This window comes from Podarcis melisellensis (genome assembly GCF_964234715.1).
Source record: "Podarcis melisellensis genome assembly, chromosome: 12".
NCBI lineage: Eukaryota > Metazoa > Chordata > Lepidosauria > Squamata > Lacertidae > Podarcis > Podarcis melisellensis.
This window is the reverse complement of record NC_138544.1, coordinates 886,163-909,370: the sequence shown is the minus strand read 5'-3', so window position 1 is coordinate 909,370 and position 23,208 is coordinate 886,163. Positions and strand designations below refer to the sequence as shown.

Below are 23,208 nucleotides of genomic sequence, written 5' to 3'. Positions count from 1 at the left end.
AGAACCCTTATGTGAGATGTAATAATACTCTCTGAATACACTGTCAAATAGGTTAGGGCCTGTGGGGCTGAGTCATGGCATATGTGTTCAGAAGGAGACTTAAAAAGACAAAACAGTTGAACACAAAACAGTAGCTGGAAAGGGTGTTTTTTTCATTGCTCTGCTACACATGTTTTCTGTATTCTGTATTCAGAGTTCCTCTTTTACAAAGCTATGTGCAAATAAGAAATAAGACACCAATATTGAAGTACTTTAATGCTTTCTTGTGTGTAACAGTGCAGCATAGGCTACTGGCTCTATTACCATGACTCCTTTTGATCTTACCAGTTCTTGTGCATCTTCTCTTCTCTTGGTTTCTTTATTTCATTTTACTTTTTTAAAGTTTCCATTTTTGTTTCTGAAGCATGGTGGATATTCCATCTGTTTCAGCTTTAAAACTATATGTTACTGGTTTACAAGAGCCAGTGTGCTGTAGTGGTTAAGAGCGGTGGACTCGTAATCTGGTGAACCGGGTTCGCATCTCTGCTCCTCCACCTGCAGCTGCTGGGTGACCTTGGGCCAATCACACTTCTCTGAAGTCTCTCAGCCCCACTCACCCTACAGAGTGTTTGTTGTGGGGGAGGAAGGGAAAGGAGAATGTTAGCTGCTTTGAGACTCCTTCGGGTAGTCATAAAGTGGGATATCAAATCCAAACTCTTCAACCTCTCTTGGATCTGAATTGCATTGATTACCTATTTAAATAAATATTGCTTAATAAATTATATGAGCTGTAATAGATTGATCAAATTTACGTGGATGTGTGTTTAATAAAGTAATTGCACTGAAGAAGACACAAGCTTTGACTGTGGTGCAGTATAAATGGTCAATAGAAAATATATTCCATCTTCTGAGACAGCACCTGCAGTTATTGTAAATACAGACAAACCTCGGTTCTTGAATGTAATTCGTTCTGGAAGCCAGTTTGGCTTATGAAATGTTCGACAACTTAGGCACGGCTTCCGATTGGTTGCAGGAGCTTCTTGCACTTAAGCGGAAGCTGCGTTCGGCTTCCAAAAAACGTTCGAAAACCAGAACATTTACTTCTGGGTTTTCGGCATTTGGGAGCTGAAACATTCCAAAATGGAAGTGTTTGGGAGCCAAGCTTTGACTGTACTTTTTAAAAAATGAGCTGTTCTTAAATAAAAGGGGTTGCTCTATACCAGGGGCCGGCAAACTAAGGGCTGTGGGCCGGATCAGGATCTGGCCCACAGACTGTCCGTGGATCGGCGTGGGGATTCTGTTCGTTCGGGCTGCGCCATTCCCCCCCCCCCGTGGCATTCCACCACCCCCCCACTGCGGTGGCACCTCCTCCCTCCCTCCTGGATTCTCCCGACGCTGCCTAGAGGAGGAAGGGAGCTGGGCTGAGTGCCATTTTAAGAAAAGAACCCCCTCTCTGGAGCCAGCCCTCTCGTGCCACTCATCTTCCCTCCGCTGCTGCCGCTGTGACTGCTCTGGTGTTCCTGTGGGCCAGAGAGTGGAGTGGATGAGCTCGCTCTGCCTACCCACGAGAAGCAGAAGCAGCGGTGGTGGTGGCGGTGGCGGCAGGGTCAGCCCCTGGGAAGGTAAGCACTGGGGCTGGGGAGGAGGACTACTTGCCCCCCTTGCCTCTTCTTCCAGCTCCCGGTGCTTATTCTCTGGCCCACCACAAGGTCTGAGGGACAGTGGACCAGCTGCTGCTAAAAAAATTTGCTGGCCCCTGCTCTATACTAATTGGCTGCAGGGCAAATGGAGGTGATGTAGCAGGCCGTTTGGGCCACTCTCATGTGCAAAGGGGGGCCCCTCAAATTTAGATAGCAATGTTACCTATCATAAACTCCTATAAATACCAAATCAGTCCTGAAATTATGTACCTATAACATATTTTGTGGTTTCACATAATGTTTGCAGATAAACTGCTGTAGGATTTTTTCAGTCAAGTGATTTTTTACATAGGCTGGTACCTGACTAAGCGCATTCTTAACCATGTTTACTAAGGAGTGAGACTGCACTTACGTGGGGCTTCTGTTCCGGGCCCCTGCATGCGTACGTGAAATCGTGTATAATGGGGAGCACCCTGGAGAGTCCTGGTGGCTCACGAGGAGAGAGCTCTTCAAGCTCTGGAGAGGGTCTCCTTGCAAACCAGGAGGACTTTCCAGCATGCCCCCCCCCCCCATTTCTGGGATCCCTGCGCTGCACATATGTGTGGTTGTGTGCAAATAGAGTACGCACAAATGGGGATTTGCCTTCTAAATCAGTCATTCTATTAATACTAGTGGAAGTTTTGTAATTTTGTTCATTGAAGTTAAAAGTCACATGCACGCCCATCGATGTCATTGTTCAAAACCCCCTCTTTATGTCAAACAACTTGAATGGTAAAGCGATCTTAGGCTGCTCCTCTTGTACAAGCTGATAAACCCCAAGTGTGAGCCCAATGCCAAAATTGGTTCAAAAATTAACAGCACAAAATTATGCATGTTTCCTGAGATTATGTCTCAGAGGACTTACTGTCTAGTAAGTGTGTGCAGGATTGTAGACTTGTATGCATATAACGGAGGCAAACTGACAATGGGCAATCTGTGTTCAGCTTCAAATTGGACAGGGACTATGTGTGGAGATTATTGCATTGCAGGAGGTTTGACTGGATGGTCCTTGGGATCCATCCCAAATACAATTCTATGATTCAAACCAGTGTGCATATTGTCAGAGACATTTAGATTCTGACTCTTCATTGAACCCCCTTTGCATAAAATGTGTTCTGTCTTCCTTTGCAAATACTCCTTTTGTTCTGGGTAGCCCATATACCCTTATGAAGTGGGAAAATGTGGGGAAAGGTGAGACTGGAACCTAATCTGGTTGGTGAACAGAACAGTGTACAGTGGTACCTCGGGTTACATACGTTTCAGGTTACAGACTCCGCTAACCCAGAAATAGTACTCTGGGTTAAGAACTTTGCTTCAGGGTGAGAACAGAAATCGTGTGGTGGCAGCGCAGCGGCAGCGGGAGGCCCCATTAGCTAAAGTACCTCAGGTTAAGAACAGTTTCAGGTTAAGAATGGACCTCCAGAACAAATTAAGTTATTAACCTGAGTTACTACTGTATTGGTGGGGTGTCAATTGAGCAGCAAATCTCCCAATTATCAGGACACTATTAGCTCCCCCTCCCCCATTAATGTAATTAAGAATGTCCTCTTTATATTATTCCAGGATGAACACTGTTAGTTAATAATGTTCCGTAATTTTCTGGTGCATTTAAAATGTGAAATTATATGTTCTCTTTTGTTTTTTTGTTTTTTAAAAAAGCAGGCTGCGCTGAGAAAAAATGTAGTAAGCATCCAATCTTATAAATAATAGAGAGATCCTCTCTGTAGAAAGTAGGAAGCAATATAGATATGACCACTTCTCTAACTTAACTGCATAGCCTGCTGTGTTTAAAAGGCATTAGATTGCATGTTAGGCTTAATATACATGGCCTTGGTATTCATACTGTCCTACACAGTATCATGTGAGCTTGTACATGCAGTTCTGAAATCAGAGAAGTATTGCTCTGCTTCTAGTGTTGTTCCCCACCCGCTTTGGGGGCAAGAAAAAGAAAAACACACAGCACTCAGTTGTCTTAAATGACTTTCTGAATCCATAACCAAGAGTCTGAGATCACATAACAGGTGCCCCTTAAAAGAAATATCAGTCAAGCCTAGAGAAGGGTACCCTAAAATTGAATTCTGATTGTCTTCTGTATATTGAGTTTGGTTCTGGAGTCTTGCATTCCAGTCTAAGCCACAGTTGCCTTACATAGGCATCAAGCACATAGGATATTTTATTCTGTATTTTCTAAACAAGGGTTTGAAGTATATGTTCATTCTTCCTAATGTACATGTGCTAGGGATAGTGCCTAAAACCAAAATCGCATATAGTCAAAACACATTAGGTACAATGGCGGGTGGAATGCCAAGGTTTTATTTCTTGGATGCCCCCTCTTTAATTTTTGTTTTAATTCCTTCAAGCACATAAAGCTGAATGTGCACAAGTTAAAGGTGTGTCAATTTTGAGTGTACTGTACTTCATCTCCCTTGTTAATATTCTGATGTTTAATGCTGGTCTCAAGCATCCCAGAAGACGAAAGAAGTAGAAAGAAATACAAATAAATTAAATAGGAGTAATATCTATGTAGCTTAACATTTTTTTTTTAATCATATTTATTGAAATTTCCAAAAAATCCAAAACATGAAAAAAAAAGAAGCGTTTGCATTTAAGGCCTTACTTTCATTAACATCTTTCCAGGACTTCCCCACCCCTCCCCCTCTTGTATTCCTTTTCCATTAGATTAGTTCCACAAGTTCTTACCCCAAATTTTAAACTTATTATAATTAGCCCATTATTCAATTTAATTCATCTTATATAACCACTTTCCCTTTATATTCCACCGTCTTTCAACTTAAAAAAAAAAAGTTTTTTCCCTAAGGTCGACCCCAATTCCCTTCCATGAATTCCCCTTTTTAGTACACACAGCAGAACAAAATAGAAAAATAAAAAAAAAACTTCAGAATATAATTTTACACCCTTTGGATTCCAAATCTCCCTCCCCCCTTTCCCGGTTTCGATCCCCAATGTCCATCAATCTATCTGCTATCAGCCTGGAGACCCCACGTCCATGTCCAAATCTCTCTCAGCTCCACTTTGCCGTCTTTTTGGTAGTCTTTAGTTTCAAACACCCAATCTTGGAGAAGCTCAATCTCAAGAAAGTCCATTTTTCTTCCATCCACACCTCTATATTTAAGAGTAAAACTCGAATTCTGTTTCTTAATCCTTTTAAGTCTGAATGTCCCAGATGCTCCAACTTCCAGCTTAGTCCAATTCTTGTTGTTCTCTTTCCTCACTTTCCTCAGGTTTCTTTTCCTGTTCCGCTGCAAAAACATTCTAATTCAAAAACTTCTAGTTCCTCTACAGAGGCTTTATTTATTCAGGAACAAAAACTTGCGTCAAGTCCCTTCTATTCTTCAATAGATATATCTATTGTCTCCTTTGGTGTAGAGACCTCTGTAGACAAAATAATGTTTCGTTTTTGCAGCTTTCCCAGGAGATAAAAAGTCCTGTTCAATTCCATGAGTATTTTTCCACTTACAACCATTCTTGCAATGTCCCGAAACCCCCTCTAGAGGGATTATGGTAACTTAGTTTCCTTCCAGATCACACCCAAAAGTCAAGCTAACTTGTAATCCCTTGTTTTCAACAATTTATGTCCAAATTGTAACAAATCTAACCAGCAAAGTCATCATAACAAAGTTCTCTTTTTATTCTCCAACTTTGACAGCTACTTTGACAGCTGTCAAACTCTCTATATGTCTTCACCAGGCTCTCTCACAGATCACTCCTGGTTCCCGGGGGGTTGAACTTTAGCTCTCACAATCCACTCTTCTCCTCCAGCACGGTTACTTGTAATTTCCCATCGTGAAATTAATAACTTTTATCAATAAAAAAACGGACTCTTCTCTCGACCTTAGTTGTCAGATCCTTGCTTTAAATCATCTACAACAGGGGGGAGACAGACTTCCTTTTTGCACCTCCCCCGCTCGTTCCGAATTAAAAAAAAAAAATTCCCTTTTAGGTCCGATTTCCAAATTAGTCATGGGTTATTATTTTTAGTCCAAATTTTCAATAGAAGAAGTCAGCGCTCTCCGTCGAATGGCATGCGGCTTCGCTCGGCAGGGGAAGCAGAAGACTCATAGCACCACACCACCCCCCGTTCCCCGCTCTGTAGCCTTTAAAAAGGTTCCTTCGCGGGTCGGGGGCGCAAACAGTGCCCGCCGAGTCACCAGGTCCATGGGCTTCTGCGCCCATGGTTTTTGAGGGTCATTGTGTTTCTTGTTTTTTAAATATCTAGCAAAGGCAACAAGATTTTGTATTTTGCAGAAATAAGACATTTCCACCTTGTTCTGATGGCTGGCTACAAATGCTCTTATTTTATTACAAGGAATTGGACTAGATGACCCTCAGGATCCCTTCGAACACCACAATTCTATGGTTCTAACTACAGAGAAACCCAATAGCTCATCTTATTTATTTAAAGCATCTATATACTGCTTAAAAGATAGCATTTCTAAGTAGAGTACATTAAAATAAAACATATGGAGGATAAGACAAAGAAAACACCAAAAATCAAGCAGAAACCTGACTGCTACCCTAAAATGCCTACTGGAAAAAGGAAGTCTTTGTCATCCACTGGAAGTTAAACAAGGAGTGTGCCTCCCTCTGTTGGGAGGGAGGTCCACAGGCTTAGGCCTACAGCACTGAACACGGTTACCTTCCTGGTGCTACTGAATACTGTAATACCTCTGCGAACATCCGCCCTGTCTAGCGTCCATTCCAGCGAACGTCCGTGGCAAACCCAGAAGTACTGGAACGGGTTACTTCCGGGTTTGCTGCTCGCGCATGCGTAGAAGCTCAAACCGCTCTAAAGTTGCAAAGCTGACGGAACCAGTGCTAAATGATCAATATGGAGGTTGCAACTTACCAGAAATGAAAACTAGGGCTGGGTGTCATATTGTTCAAAACCGGTTTGAAGTCTATCATTTTCTTCTTTGGCAATCACTCGTAGCCAAGTAAGATTGTCTTCCATAAACATGGGTTTAACAGTGAGTCATTAATAATAATAATTTGTTTGTTTGTTTATACCCCGCCCATCTGGTTGGGTTTTTCCAGCCATTCTGGGCAGCTTCCAACAAAATATTAAAAATACAGTAAAACATCAAACATTAAAAACTTCCCTAAACAGGGCTGCCTTCAGATATTTTCTAAAAGTCAGATTGTTGTTTATTTTCTTGACATCTGAAGGGAGGGTGTTCCACAGGGCAGGCACCACTACCGAGAAGGCCCTCTGCACGGTTCCCTGTAAGCTCACATCTTACAGTGATGGACCCGCCAGAAGGCCCTCGGAGCTGGACCTCCGTGTCTGGGCAGAACGATGGGGGTGGAGATGCTCCTTCAGGTATACTGGGCTGAGGCCGTTTAAGGCTTTAAAGGTCAACACCACCACTTCCAATTGTGAACAGAAACTTACTGGGAGCCAATGTAGGTCTTTCAGGACCATTGTTATGTGGTCTCGGCAGCCACTCCCAGTCACCAGTCTAGCTGCCGCATTCTGGATTAGTTGTAGTTTCCAGGTCACCTTCAAAGGTAGCCCCATGTAGAGTGCGTTGCAATAGTCCAAATGGGAGATTAACAGAGCATGCACCACTCTGGCGAGACAGTCCACGGGCAGCTAGATTCTCAGCCTGCATACCAGAAGGAGCTGGTAGACAGCTGCCCTGGACAGAGAATTGACCTGCACCTCCATGGACAGCTGTGAGTCCAAAATGACTCCCAGGCTGCGCACCTGGTCCTTCAGGGGCACAGTTACCCCATTTAGGATCAGGGAGTCCTCCCTGTCCCCTGTCCCCCCACAAAGAGTACTCATGTCTTGTCAGGATTCAACCTCAATCTGTTAGCTGCCATCCATCCTCCAACTGCCTCCAGACAGTCACACTGGACCTTCACACATCCTTCCACAGTGGGGACATAGGATTCTGAACAACATGACCAGTCCAACAAAGTTAATGTTGAAGAATCATTGCTTTCACACTGGTATATTATGATATTGGTTTCATAATTTTTGACCTGGAAATATATTCTGAATCGGTGTGTGTGTGTGTGTGTGAGAGAGAGAGAGAGAGAATGCAGTATTCATGATGTGGGGAAAAATTTGAAGCCAGCCAATGCCTCTACCTGACTCCTTCCTTATTTCAGACATGATATATCAGTATATCACGTTGTTAGCTGGCTTCTATCACGAAGTTGAAAACCAGACATCTCCCAGCCCTACTGCTAGCCTCTGCATAGCTCTATCCTTATTTCGGACATTGTGATATATCAGTACATCACTGTGTTTAGCTGGGAATATATAGCAATGTTGAAAAACAGATATTGTGCAGCCCTAATGAAAACCATTGATGATGAGCATAGTTTAAGCTGTTGATTATAGGTGTACCAATGCTGTTGATTATGGGTTATCAATCTGACCCAGCCATTCTATTCCACCCAGCTCTTCTTCCCCTCCCAACAGGCAACATTCTGTGGCTACTAAGTGTTCTCCGTCCTCATTGGGCTGTTGTTGCTTTTTTAATTTTTAAAGTTAGTATCCTGTGCATGGCTACATAAGTAGTGGCAGTCATAAAATTTGACTGGAATTAGCGTCCAGGATAATGATACTCCAATCCAGTTACATTGGCCAGGTGGTGTTGTGTTTCGCTGTAGAGTGGGAAAGGCACTAAGTCCATAAGAAGAGCCTGCAGGAATGGTTCAGCTGCTTGGTCTCACAGTAGCCAGCCAGATAGATGCTTGCAGGGAAACTCGCAAATAGGATTCGAGCACAAGTCTATTCTCCCCTTCCTTTGTATGTTTCAAGAGTTGTCATATATCTTCTCTCCATTGATTAATGAGGGCCATAGATTTGGATCAATATGAGTCTTTTAGCCATAGTGAGGGTGCAGAGAATCCATTTACATTGACAAGTTGTCAAATTCCATATAGTAGGTAAATACTTTAGAATATTATTATCCTGTGATAGTATACTATATTTATACAATATAGTACTTTCTACGCAAACTTCATAAGGATTAGATCAGGCTTCCTCAAACTCGGCCCTCCAGATGTTTTTGGCCTACAACTCCCATGATCCCTACGTAGGAGGACCAGTGGTCAGGGATGATGGGAATTGTAGTCTCAAAACATCTGGAGGGCTGAGTTTCAGGAAGCCTGGATTAGATGTTGCATATGTTTCAAAGAAGCATTATCCTTATTTCATCTCTAACAGCATGTTGTCTTGGTTCCTTTCTGTACAAATGTTATGAAGTCCAATAAATTCTAAATCTTTTCTGTTGTATAAGATACAATTTAAAATCAATTTACAACTTTGCTACTGAAACTATAACATTCACCCATATAGAAGCCTCCAATTCTTTATTTCATTTGTTTCTCCGAGTCTGCATATCAAATTGAATTGTTGATACCAAGCAGGGCTTTTTTTCAGGGAGAACTCGCCGGAACTCAGTTCTGGCACCTCTATGGTGGGTGCAAGTGCCATTCTAAGAGAAAGAGGGAGCTGTTCATGGTGAGTTCCTGCACCTCTTTTTCCATAAAAATAGCACTGATAACAAGTATCTATAAAAGATAGCCACTGGCTTTTTAGTTCCATAGGATTTAGCCAATTGTTCTAATGTCTGTGGATGCCCAGGAGTTCTAGTGTTATATTGTTGCAAGTGTTAGAAACTGAGATATAAAAGCTAGGAGCCAAATGGCATATGAAACCTAGCTTTCAGTCTCCACGACAGTACCGTATTTTCCGCCCTATAGGGCACACTGGCCCATAGGGCGCACCTCATTTTTTGGGGGGGGGGGAATAAATAAATAAAAATTTATTTCCCTCCCCCCCAGCCGCCGAGCTTCCCCCGACCCCAGCCCCCAGAACAGGCTGCTATCCGCAAGCCTTGTGAGCCCGGCAGGAACTCCCCCTGGACTCGCAAGGCTTGCGGACATCTGCCTGAAGCACTATTACAACACAATTGAAGACAAGATGGGGGATTTAGCTGAAGATGGAATAAAGGCTGTGCACAAAAGACAAGTTCTTTTAAAATAAAAAATCAAGTGAAAAAGTAGGCTAGGAGAAATATGACTGCAGTTTCATTCTAGGAAAACTAAAAACCAATTCTCTCTTACTTAATTAGAGTGGGTAGTTTGCCAAAACCTGTTTTTATAAATTTGCGAATAGCTTTGCATAGATAATTTAATCAGTTCTCTTTGCAATTTGTGTTATTTGGAGGGTTGGAACCAGCCAGAGCAAACCAGGTTGTGCACAAGAGCACAGTGGGGCTTACCCTATTTTTCGCTCTATAAGACGCACCAGACCACAAGACGCACCTAGTTTTTAGAGGAGGAAAACAAGAAAAAAAATATTCTGAATCTCAGAAGCCAGAACAGCAAGAGGGATCGCTGCACAGTGAAAGCAGCAATCCCTCTTGCTGTTCTGGCTTCTGGGATAGCTGCGCAGCCTGCATTCGCTCCATAAGACGCACACACATTTTCCCTTACTTTTTAGGAGGGAAAAAGTGAGTCTTATGGAGCAAAAAATACGGTATGTTTAGGCATGAATAGGACAGTAGCATCCAGTGAACTTCATGGCTGAGTGGGGATTTGAACCATGGTCTCACAGATCCTAGTCCTGCAGACACTAACCACTCACTGGGAAGAACCTTTTTCTTTCAGTTTGCAAAGTCACAACTTCTGTGAGCTGCCAGTGAGGGGCATTGTCTCATTCTGTCCTTTCATGCCCACATCATGTGATTCTCTTTAGTTGTAATGCTTCTGTTTCTGTAAAGGAAAGCACTTCCCGGTAAATGGTGCAGGAACACTCACACAGAGACTGTGAACTTGTAATTGCTGCCTCCCATGTTGTGTTTGCTGTGTTAGCAGCAGCACAGTGACATCTCTGGGACACAAGCCAGGGCAGGGTATATGGAAGCCCTGTCTGTCATCCAAGGGTCCAGCCGCCTCCATAATTTGGTGCTACTGCATTACCATCTGAATCTACATAATGGGTTGAATCCAGAGTTTCTTAACCGGAGTTCTCCTTGTGGAATAGGACACTCGGGGTTTGGTAGCCCCTGAAGAGGGTTGGGGGGGATGCTAGAATAGTGTGGGAGTCAGTGCAGAAGGCTAAAGGTAGCAAAGCTGCCGGCCTCTCCTCCCTGCCCCTCTTCTATCCCTAGAATTGGATCCATCATAAATGGGTAGGTGGCAAGTTGGTATTTTAAGTGCTTTTTATTGGAGTTGTAATAAACTACTGAATAGAGGAGGGTCAGGATAACCAAGTATTAAATGATTCTCATTCAGGAGTTGCTTTCAGCTTTTTTTTTTTTAAAGAAATAGATAAAACTAGGCTTTTAAAATGGTCAGTTGCTTAGCTGCTTGCAGCTAATAAAATTATTCCTAGGTAGCCAAGCAAAGAAATTTAGTAAGCAGAATGCTGGTTTGCTTCATGCTGCTCAGTAACTGTTATTTAATGCTTCCCATTTGAGTACTCTTAAGTTGCATGAATAAATATTGGTGTGTGTAATGCCAGTTTGAGAGTCTCTCTCCTTTTTGTTTTGTCTTTATAAAGTAGTCATGAACAGATAGATTATACCTTGGGATATTTGTGTAGACCATAATCTTATCACTTACCCTGCTATCCAAATTCATATTTACTTTCAGTTTGATTATTGAGTGAATTGAGAGTAAGCCCGTGGTGTGGTCCATCTGACTTGCTACTAGTATCGTACAAATTGTAGGCTGTAATTCACAAACTGATTCAAATCAGATGAGCTAATGCGGTTTAAATCCAGCTATTCTGATTTCACTGGTTTGTGTTCAACTGATAATATGGTGATTAGTACATTGAGGAAAGAATATCTGACCACCACTGGGGAGACACGATTTTAAAATAGCAAGACATACTTGCAAATGTTCCAGGACATCTTTCCATTTGGTATTATAGGAAATATGTTACAGCTTTAGATTAGTTACTGGTGAAATTAAGTGGACAATTGAATAAACATCTTTTCTCTTCCTCTGCAGGGTTTCTTGTGAGTCAGTATCAGCCTGCATATGCAAAGAGCGTCTCTTCTGTGGCATGTTGGTTTGTTTCTGCCTCTGATGGAGGAATAACTAGATTTCTCATTCCTGCACTGAAAGACTTCACAGGAGATACAAAATGTCATCAAATCGGAGTCAGAACCCACATGGACTTAAACAAATTGGTCTTGACCAGATATGGGATGACCTTAGAGCTGGAATTCAGCAAGTTTATACAAGGCAAAGTATGGCAAAGTCCAGATATATGGAACTCTACACGTATCCTAACACATTTCTGAACAATCAACTACTAATCTTACTGTTGATGTAGAATTATTCTACATGGGCAACTTTAGTTGTTCACTTATGATGATACAATTTAATTAGTTTTTCCAATCAGGCCTTGAATGCCCAGGATCTCAGTATTTGGGTGGAGAGAGAGAAAGGATGTTTGACTTCACTTGAACCTCTGGTTAGTGTTTAGGTTCACTTTTTGCCCTAGGAACTTAAATGAGAGACTCAGAGGCTGTTTGGCAAAACCAGAGTCTTGGGCTCACTTTTGATATTCTGTAAAAAAAAGTTGTTAAATGACAAAAGTAGCAGGGTTATCCTCTGGTATAAATGTCATCCTAAATTATTCTGTCTTTGTTATGCCATGATGCTGCCGAGTTCATGTAGGTAGGAATGGTTGTTGCGAGACGACAATGCTCTGATGACAACTTTGTGAGTAAGCAATCCAAATATTTTACACCGGCCGCCTCCATTTTTACTTTTATGTAAGAAGGAATGGTGTTTACCAGAGAGCAAAAGCTCCATGCTTCACAGAGTTTTACAATCTAAATATATATATATAAAAACCTTAAAATAAAATTTAATATTGAATTGAAATTCCCTATTTTTGTTTCAATATTATTATTAGAATTCCAAATAGTAACAAAGCTGATTAAAAATAAAAAGAAGTTGTCAAATACTTAAAGGATATTCATATTTGAAATCCGAACTTCTTTGTGCAGTTATTGAGGATTTTTATTATAAGCAGGCAAAATTTGTTGAAACTTAATTCGTATTTGACAGCCTGATTTTATGCATATTTACTCAGATGCAAGTTCCACTGACTAAATAATGTGCATAGGACTTTGTCCTTAGAGGATTATCAGGTACATATTACTAATGTTCTATCTAGCTTGTAATTGGACAGTGTTAAATTTAGGATAATTAGTATCTTTTACCAGAGTTGGAGTTCCAGTATGTGCTGCTTTTTGGCACAAATCAACATTTATAGGACTCCTTGGAATTTCTGACTTAGCTGCAGTGTACTTCGTTGCTACACTGCAGATAGATTACATGTTCTGTTGTTTTGAATCTATCCTTGTGATACTAGGATTGTTTTGTTTTTAGATCAGTTCTTGTGACATTAGCTGAGGCAGAACAGATGGCAGAAGACTGTAAACATCAGTTGCACAAGTAATTGATTTGGATATTTAATATAGAAAGTTTTATAAGAGCAGTATTCTGATAGATTACTTGGAAGTAAATTTTGTACATTCTATTTACATGGTTACACTAGAAGATAGGGAGAAGCTGACAGTCTTGGAGCAACTTCCCAGCTATCATTTTCCAGTTTCTGTCTTAAGCATGTTAGCATTTAGATAGAAAATGCCTTGAGCAGCTTTTGTGTGAATGGTGCAAGTAAAGTTATAATGGATTGGCTGATTTGCTTGCTACTTTTTATGCAGCTTCTAGGTGATTTCCTACATGCTTAATCTTTTTGTATTTTCCTTACTGGATAGCTGGCTAACTGAAAACCACTTATCAGGTTATTTACATATTAATTCTTCAATCCGTGGTTTTGTTCACATGGCAGGCATGGCAAAAATTAGCTTAATGTTGGTTACAATAGGAATGATTGTTGAGTAGAGTGGGATTGTTGTATAGCGATGATTTTGAACTACAGAACTAGTTCAGTGTGATCAAAGGGTCTTTTAGACTTGTTCACCTGTCCTCCATGCCAAATGACTACAGTCTGTTGTCAGAATTATAGTGTCTTTCCATAAGAGTGAATTAAATATTTGGGGGAAAGTATATTGAAACTTTCTCTGATCATCTGTTTCCATTTATATTTAAGCCCTTTGCCATAGTGGTGTGGGTAGGGTTTGGAAGAAACAAAGTCTATTTTTGAGTCCCAGCGACACCTTCCCCTGAATTAGGTCACATCTCTTGAACATTCATTGGCTCTGGACTTACGTGGAGGAATGATGGCGGACTATGACGACTGCTGGTGCTCCCATTGGTACAAATAGTTAATGCAGTGATTTAAAAGTCATCATTGTATAAATCTTGGTTACTAAACTCCATTTTGAAATAAGGGAGGTCAGGGATCAACTTCATCACACCAGAGACAAGAAGTTTTCAGGGATGGAAGAACATCTTGAGTGAGGAACTTTCATTAGGCCCACACATGGCATAATTCAGGGCACCAGGTCAGCAAAACCACATTCTTTTGATTATTTCAAGGCTGGAATTAAGCACAACTTGGATTTTCTATCTGCCACTTGATTGGTACGCAGAAAGCAAACAGACTGCTGGAGGGTGAAAAAGTACTAATCAGCAGGCTAAGGAGCAGGCTCAAAGGCTTATTTTAGTTACTGGTGACTACAAAAGATGATAACAGATGAGAAATTGGTATAAAATCTTTATATTACCTGTGATTCTCTGGTTGGGGTGGTATTGATTGCAAAAGTGAAGCTGCAGCTAATCAGTGGGAAATGGAATGCTGGCTTGAAGAGACAGGCCCAAATTTCTAGAAGCAGAGACTGCCAAGGGGGAGATGAACAGCACCCAGTATGGCAAAGATACTGATGAATGCTTCATCGATTGTTGGTTTCATATGTTAGATGAACAGCTGATAGAACTTGAGAGATGTGCAGAATGGTAAATGCACTTCCAGCAGAGAAATAGCGGGTTAAATAACGCACAGGACCTGTGGGGAAAGATCTTGACCTAGGTCTGCCTGAACTTGAGAAGACAAAGGCAAGGTGGGTAACAGCAGGCGTTGAAACTGAGTGGATACCCATAGAGCTCTTCAGGACTGAAGCAGACACAGAATGCTGTTGGGATGCTGGAAGAGATGAATGGAATCGGAGGCACTAAGAAACAACGAGATTGCAGAGACAGAGCTGAGGGGGGGGGGGCTTGTGTACAAGCTGAAGTGAAGAAGAAAAAGCCTCCAAACTCTTTGTGAATGAAAAAAATGGGGTGTGTGTGACTTTTATTATCTAAGATGGAGAAGAATGGCCAACAGGAAATGGAGTTGGAATACATGGAATTGGGTACAATTTAATGATGACTCAAGAAGTAAATAATTACGGACTATTATATTGTTTAGATTTGTTGGAACCCGTGGAAGGAAATTCCTCCTATTGGATCAGAGAAGGATTATCTTTGATATTTAATAATAACAAGAAGAGCCTCTTTGGACTTTTTGGGTGGAAAAAGGAATGAATGATCTTGAGGTGTCTGGGGCTGAAATTAGCAGAACACTGACTAGCAGAGTGAGAAACAGCTGGATATTATCTTGAAACACAGCTAGATGTTATTTTGGAGTGCGCATTTTGAAAAATTTTGAATCATCTTCAAACTCAAAACTGACAGATGGAGAATCGGAAGTCCTTCTGATTTCTTTATAATTACCGTATTTTTCGCTCTGTAAGACGCACCAGACCACAAGACGCACCTAGTTTTTGGAGGAGAAAAACAAGAAAAAAAAACAATATTCTGAATCTGAAACCCTCTTGCTGTTCTGGCTTCTGGGATAGCTGTGCAGCCTGCATTCACTCCATAAGACGCACACACATTTCCCCTTACTTTTTAGGAGGGAAAAAGTGAGTCTTATAGAGCAAAAAATATACTATTAACTCTATATGTTCCGTGAAGGATGGATGATGAAAAGCTCTACATGAGAGGCAGGGTATAGAGGATCTCCCACGGTGGGAGGCTGTGGGAAGAGGGGGAAGCGCCCGGGGGGAGCTGGGAGGGCTTTACCTACCTATGTGTGGATTAAGAGTAAAAATATAACCTTGATAGAGGGTTTTGTATTTTACAGTACTTTCTTCACACACACACACACAAAATGTAACCTGCCTCAGTAGAATCCTGGGAACTGTGGTTTGTTAAGGGTGCTGGGAACTGTAGTTCTGGCAGATGTAAACTGCAGTTTCCAAGATTCTTTGGAGAAAGCCATGTGCTTTAAATATGTTGTAAATGTATTGTATGACTAGGACCCTATATCCAAAGAGGACATATAATGTTCTCTTAATTGAGAGTAAAAATGGCATTGGCTGTTACAGCTAGTTCTTTCTCCCACCTTCAGCAATGTTGGTTTGCTGTCCCATGTTTTACTTTCCTTGGGTTTTCTGTTAGTTCTGTTGGCTTCTATTTAGGTAAACGTATTCACTGACTCTTCTCAGTACATGTAAATTTATTGTTTCTTCCAAGATAAATTAAAGTTGGTCAACAAAGCTGAGACTGTGTTCAAATCCATAGCATGTAGAGAACAGTCTTTGTGATTTGGAACTGGAAGGTAACTTATCATTGCTGTAGTTAAAAGCAAAAGTAATTATCCTCAACGTATGTTCATTTTATTTCCTTCTCCAAAAAAGAAGGTAAGGCAGGTTTTCCATACATCCTATTTCCATAGCTCTCTTGCTGTTAGAAAACATGCCCCAAACAACCAATCTAAGTCTGCCATACTGAAACCTTCTAAAAGTATGCCGTTGCGTTGTATGAATCAGGACATCCACCTCTGCCCTGAACCTACTTCAGCTCTTCTGGAATATAGGGATAGTCCTGACTTACCTTTATATATAACTATTTTCAAGATTTAAAAGATAACGTAGGTGAACCATTTTGAATATTTAAAAGTATTAATTTCACACTCGTTTGTTAATTGATTATAGCATGTAGTCTACACTGCATATTCCTTAACTATTCTACCAGTCATGTTTATAACTACTGTACTAGTGTCCATCAGTCTAATCAAGCACGAGGGGCTGGTGTGCCGACTTCTAAGTCTAAAAAAGGCCAAACACCTGGAGGAGCTCAGTTTGTTGGCTTGGAACTGTACAAGCGGCTTAAAGAATTTCTGAAGAATTACTTGACAAATCTTCTTAAGGTAAGACAGTAATTGTATCAGGTCAAAAGCTAAGGATTTAAGGTAGTGCACAAGGTACCTTTAAACTTCTGTGGAGCATTTTGCTGTCACTTTTAAAATACATGTACAGTGGACACTCGGGTTGCGAACGTGATCCGTGCGGGAAGCACGTTCGCAACCCGCAGCGCCGCGTGTACGCATGCGTGGGTCGCAATTTGGCGCTTCTGCACATGCGCAAAGCGCCGAAACCTGGAAGTAACCAGTTCTGGTACACCAGTTTCTTTGGGTTTCTGCCTCATACTGTGGCCCTTTTGGATGTAATATTGAGCCATACTTTAGCACTTCAAACACTGGCAGCTGGAAGTGTAGACCTTGTACACTTCACTCTTAGATGTGACCATGAGGAAGGTAAGCTGCAATAATATAATAATAATAATAATAATAATAATAATAATAATAATAATAATTTGTATTCTGCCCTCCCCAGCCGAGGCTGGGCTCAGAACAGCTAACATCATAAAAACAACACAATATGCATAAAACAGCCATCAATTAATTAAAATACATCTTAAAAGTAATTCAGACAAGTTAAAATCTGGGCAATTATCAGGTGGCAATTATCAGGTTGGAATTGAGAGTGGTTAATACTTGCTAGGACCAGCTGTTTCCACTGATCATAAAAGGACCTGTGAGCGGGTTGGGGGCCTCCTTTGGGCTTGTTTTGTACAAAGGAAAGTAAGTTAAACTGCATCCTAGCTCTGTCTTGCAGGCCCTGCAGAAAGATGTCAAATCCCACAGGGCCCTGGTCTCTTGTGGGAGAGCGTTCCACCAGGCTGGGGCCACGGCTGAAAAGGCCCTGGCTCTAGTCGAGGCCAGTCTAATTTCCCTGGGGCCCGGGATCTTCAAGGTGGTGTTGTTAGCAGACCGTAAGGTCCTCCGTGGGGCATACCAGAAGAAGGCTTTTGCTTCCTTCTTAGCTTATTCAGAGTTCCCCCAATTTGGATGTAATGAGAAACTCTCAATTGGTTTTAAGAGCAGGTGCCTTGTTCTGCTACTGCTTGGGCCCATAACAATCAGGGTTTGGCATAACACCTGCTCTGGGCCTGCCAGTCTCTGGAATCTCAGATTCTGAATTACAGTGCTTGGCGCCTCTCATTAGTTCATAGACTGCTCTGAAACATAGTATTCAGCAATAGGATTAAATAGGTGCAGGTTGATCCCACCAAACATTTTTTCAAATGCTTGTCTGTTCTTCACAGACCTGTTCCCAGCAAGCTTTTGTCATTCCAGTTGGAATAGAATTAAAGAGGCACTTTCCTAAAGATGATTTAAATTGAACTATGGTTGTCCTGCTCAGGTACAGAAGTATTAAGATGTCTGTTGTCTCTCATAAAATTGGTGCTACCTTTCTGCCCAGTGGTTGCATTCCCAGTGTCAATTTGGAGTAAGCCCTCTGGGGTTAAAAGAAATGCTTAACGCAGGGAGTGGGGCTTAAGTACATAAATAATATGGCAACAGTTGCAGAAACATCTCTGGCTATCTGAGATGATGGAGAGCTGTAACCAGTTTTCCAAAATGATGAAAACTGAAGAAATTCTGTAAGCCTATGACTTTGCAGGAAGCAAAGATGGACATGGTCTCATGCCTTAGAAAACGTGTCTCTTGGGAAGGAATCAAGGATTGCTAAGGCTCCCGCTGTACTCTGACCTCGGGCATATCACAAACGTCCTGCTTGTGTCTGGCATTACCCCCCCCCCCATTTCTCTTCCAGGATGGCGAAGACTTGATGGATGAAAGTGTGTTGAAATTCTACACTCAACAGTGGGAGGATTATAGGTTTTCAAGCAAAGTGCTGAATGGGATTTGTGCCTACCTCAATCGACACTGGGTTCGTCGTGAGTGCGATGAAGGCCGCAAGGGAATATATGAAATCTATTCAGTAAGTATTCCTAGAAGGTAGTAACTTTCAATAGAAAAGTATTTGTGGGATGTCTTGTTTGTTTTTAAATGGGTAGACACAAGAGCTTTGTGTAGCTTTGTTTCTACTGCGGCATCACAAAATGTTCATAGCAACTTTTTTTATTATGAATGCTCTACCGCTATGAAACATGAGCCATTAGCCTGTGGCAATCCACAAGTTTTTGGACTCATCCCTGATCATTGGCCATTCTGGCTTGGACTGATAGGAGTTCAGCAACTCCTGGAGGGTCACACTTCTGCTATAAAATAGAACATGCACTACTGGCATGAGAGGGGCAGTTATGTTCCTTGTCTTCTGGATCTCTCAGTGGCTGCATTTGAACATCATCGGGACCTGCTGTTGAATCTCTGGGTAATTTGCAGAGTTTCTGAATCTTGGCCATTCACTGATATGTGACAGTAAAAGAGTCTTGTACTCTCTCAGAGAATAATAAATGCATTATGGCATAAGTTTTGTGCATGAAGTGCCTCCAAAATTAGGCTGGAGAAACAGAAAGCTTAAGGGAAAGACCACAATTGTTTTTTTCTGTGAAAGTGTAATTCACTGAAAACAATTTCCTGGACATTTTAGTAAGCATACATAGGATTGTACTACAAACTTATGCTCATTCCCTTTTCCTTCTCCTGCAGTTCACTATTTTGCATCTGATTGTAGGTGATAGAACATCGGGTTCTAATTAAAAACAAAGAAACCCCACATTCCAGCAAGCCTGCAGTCTGTCCAGTCTTGCCCTAAGGCAGAGGTGTTGCTCAGTAAGTCCACTTAACAGGCAGCCTCCATGCAGTTTTACAGGGCTTGGGAATCCCTTGAAAGACAATGTTCATTAGAAAATGTTTGTTGAAAGAAGAAAGTTCTGAAAAGCACAGTGTGTTTGTGCTGTAGACCACAAACTTCTATTTTCTTCTGTTAAATCCTAGCTTGCCCTTGTCACCTGGAGGGACTGTTTGTTCAGGCCATTAAATAAGCAGGTATGTATTTGCAGTGATTCCTGTATTTTCTTATAAGATTTGCCTTAATTATTTAGAGGACTAATGAATTATTTATAGGATTAATAGTAAAAATATATATCCATATTCTTTAAGTAAAAGTTATAACCTGTCAAATAAGTCAGTATCCTGCCCAGAAAGGACATACTGTATTTTTCGCTCTGTAAGACACACTTTTCCCCTCCTGAAAAGTAAGGGGAAATACATGTGCGTCTTATGGAGTGAATGCAGGCTGCGAGGCTGTCCCAGAAGCCAGCACTCCCTGTGCTGTGCAGCACTCCCTCTCGCTGTTCTAGCTTCTGCCTTAGCGGTGCGAAGCCTCCACAGGGCAGCGCAGAGCCTTCATCCCGCGCCCCTGTGGAGGCTTCGCGGGCTATCCCAGAAGCCAGAACAGCAAGAGGGAGCGCTGCGCAGCTCTCATTTAAATCTTTAATAAATACAAAAATTGGTCTGCTGAAAAGTAGTTTATCATTATGCATATAGTTAATAGCTGCCTTAAACAGTAGTTAATCACATTTGATTGTACATAAGTATTCTGTGTTATTAATAGCATACAGTACAGTGGTACCTCGGGTTACGTATGCTTCAGGTTAAAGACGTTGCTTACCCAGAAATAGTGCTTCAGGTTAAGAACTTTGCTTCAGGATGAGAACAGAAATTGTGCTCCGGCGGTGTGGCAGCAGCAGGAGGCCCCATTAGCTAAAGTGAGCTTCAGGTTAAGAACAGTTTCATGTTGGTGGAGGCTAAGGCTCGAAAAAGACTCAACATGGAGGCCTATTGGCCGAAATATTGGGAAATAATTGAAAAAACTGGAGACAATTGGAGGTTGCAGAGCTTGGAAAAATTAAAAAATAAGGTGCAAGATTGGTTACACTATGCTCAAATTCAAGAGGTTTTTAAAATAGACAAAAAGGTTGGGTTCCAGGTGGAAAAATCGAAACTAGAGACGGAATTGTTAGAACCAAAAACTAAGACACTTTCGAGAATGTATAATTTGCTGCTTAAATGGAACACACAGGATGAGATAGTTAAATCTGCCATGATAAAATGGGCACAGGACATTGGGCATAACATTATGTTCGAGGACTGGGAAAGTTTATGGAACACCGGAATGAAATTCACGGCATGTAATGCCTTGAAGGAAAACATTATGAAAATGATATACCGGTGGTACATGACCCCAGTCAAGCTTGCTAAGATATATCACCTGTCTGACAATAAATGTTGGAAATGTAAGGAGGCTGAAGGGACATTCTTTCACCTCTGGTGGACTTGTCCAAAAGTGAAGGCCTTCTGGGAAGTGATTTACAATGAGTTAAAAAAGGTATTTAGGTATACCTTTCCCAAGAAACCAGAGGCCTTCCTTCTGGGCATGGTGGACCAGAAAGTGTTAAAGAAGGATAGAACCTTGTTTATGTATGCTACTACAGCAGCAAGAATTCTTATTGCAAAGTACTGGAAGACACAAGATTTACCCACGCTGGAGGAATGGCAGACGCAGTTGATGGACTATATGGAACTGGCCGAAATGACTGGCAGAATCCGAGACTTGGGAGAGGAAACAATGGAAGAGGACTGGAAAAAATTTAAGGACTATTTGCAAAAACATTATAAGTTGTATGAATGTTAAGAAAATGCACGATTAGGAAACTTTAGCTTCAGCAACTTGATTATGAGAACTGAAAATTAAGGCATAAGAAAGAAGAGGTGGAATCATGAAATAATTTTATTATGTCTATTTTAAATATACAAGAATTGGGATACAAAAACGTGAACCTAGAAACATGATAAATTGAAGGTTACAGTAGGTTATGAAATAAGGTAACAAATTGCTGACGTTTTTATTACAAAGAACGCAGGGTTTGGAGGATGTGGGGAAGTCTAGTTGGATTGTTAAAAAACATTATGGAGAGTTGGATATTTTTCTTTTTTTCATTGTCTTTGTTCTTTTTTCTTTAATCTATATATTTCTGACTGTAAGGAAAAAAAAACTCAATAAAATATTATTAAAAAAAAAAAGAACAGTTTCATGTTAAGTACGGACCTCTGGAACGAATTAAGTACTTAACCAGAGGTACCACTGTAACGTTATATAAGTTCATAGTTCTAACTATAATGTTTTAAAAACAAAACAAATATGTTTTATACCAGAGGCATCTTGATAGCTCCTGATAACAGCATACTTTGGAAATGCATTTTTAATCATTTTACTTTTCAGTCCTTATATCCCTATAGGAAGCTGTAAGAATGAAAGGGCTGAAATGGGTCAACCTGGGAAGGGGGCATTGCCATGGAACTGGTCTCCCCAAAGCCCCACCACTGTTCTCAGGGGAGTAGAGGTTGGTGTAGAGGTGGGAGACCAGATTGACCCCACTGCTGTGCTTGCACCACACTGGACCTTCCCCATCTCCCAGTAAGCATGGCTGATGGGAAGCCAGTGTTTGGTGATGTCCTTCCCCAGCAGCCACTTGAGTCACGTGCCATCTACCTGGAGGCAGAATGCTTCTGAAGACTGGATAGTTACACATGATTCAAGAGAGCTAAACATGCTCCAGAGGAAAACAATTAAGATGAAAATGATTAATATTCACCTTTGATTTTGAACTATAAGGATTTTTTGGGTGACCCTAAGCTTTCAAATGTATGCATTGGTGCTTTGTGTAATTGGTTTAAATAACTAGTTTGTCTTCACTTTATTTCCTTTTTTAAGGTAACAAATGCTGTGCTGAAGCTGATTGAAAAGGAAAGAAATGGTGAAACAATCAATACAAGACTGATCAGTGGAGTTGTGCAGTCTTATGGTAAAATATTTTTTATTGCTAACTTCTCCATGCCAGACCTGTACAACTCCCAACTATTTGCAACCCTGTGGACGAATTTGAAATCTCCCTTATTTGCAGTCCTTTTCCCACCCCATGCCTGGTGTGTTGTAGAGTTAGCAGAATATCAGCTGCTTCAGCTAATCAGTTAAGTTGCATAGCCTCATGTTTAAGACTTCGTTACAAACTGTATGACACAATCTGGGTCTAATGCCTCCTTCGTCATGAAGTTCAATATACCTGCCTACTCTCCGTGTGTAAATAGTTGGGAGAGTGAAAGCTTTATATGTTGCTTATATTGACTGCCCTTTTTATAATGCCCTTAGAAACAATTACATCCACCCATTGTTAAGATGGCAGAAGGGAAGAACATCTCTTACAAAGACCTGTTTTTTGTTGTCTGATATAGAGAGGTATATTTAGAACACCCAGATTTCTTGCCAAGACTTTACAGATTCGTGTAATAAAACTTAAAGGGGGGATGGGAAATGATTTTTTGTGTAAAAGTCAGGCAGTAGAAATGTAAACCACTATTGTTAGCTGTATTCTTCTTATTTTTATGTGTGTAATGGCTGCTTGCTAAACACAGTACAGTCGTACCTTGGTTTAAGAACAC

The 23,208-nt window shown here is 41.1% G+C and overlaps 1 protein-coding gene across 1 annotated transcript in view; it reads left to right on the top strand.

The window, feature by feature from the left end:
• CUL1 (cullin 1) overlaps positions 1-23,208 on the top strand; it is a 43,532-nt gene that overhangs the window by 2,087 nt on the left and 18,237 nt on the right. Inside the window, exons 2-6 of the mRNA XM_081931057.1 lie at positions 11,661-11,936; positions 16,653-16,827; positions 18,578-18,745; positions 19,705-19,755; positions 22,484-22,574. Of these exons, the coding sequence (XP_081787183.1) occupies positions 11,797-11,936; positions 16,653-16,827; positions 18,578-18,745; positions 19,705-19,755; positions 22,484-22,574 (625 nt within the window). The 5' untranslated portion in view covers positions 11,661-11,796. The remainder of the gene's footprint in view (positions 1-11,660; positions 11,937-16,652; positions 16,828-18,577; positions 18,746-19,704; positions 19,756-22,483; positions 22,575-23,208) is intronic.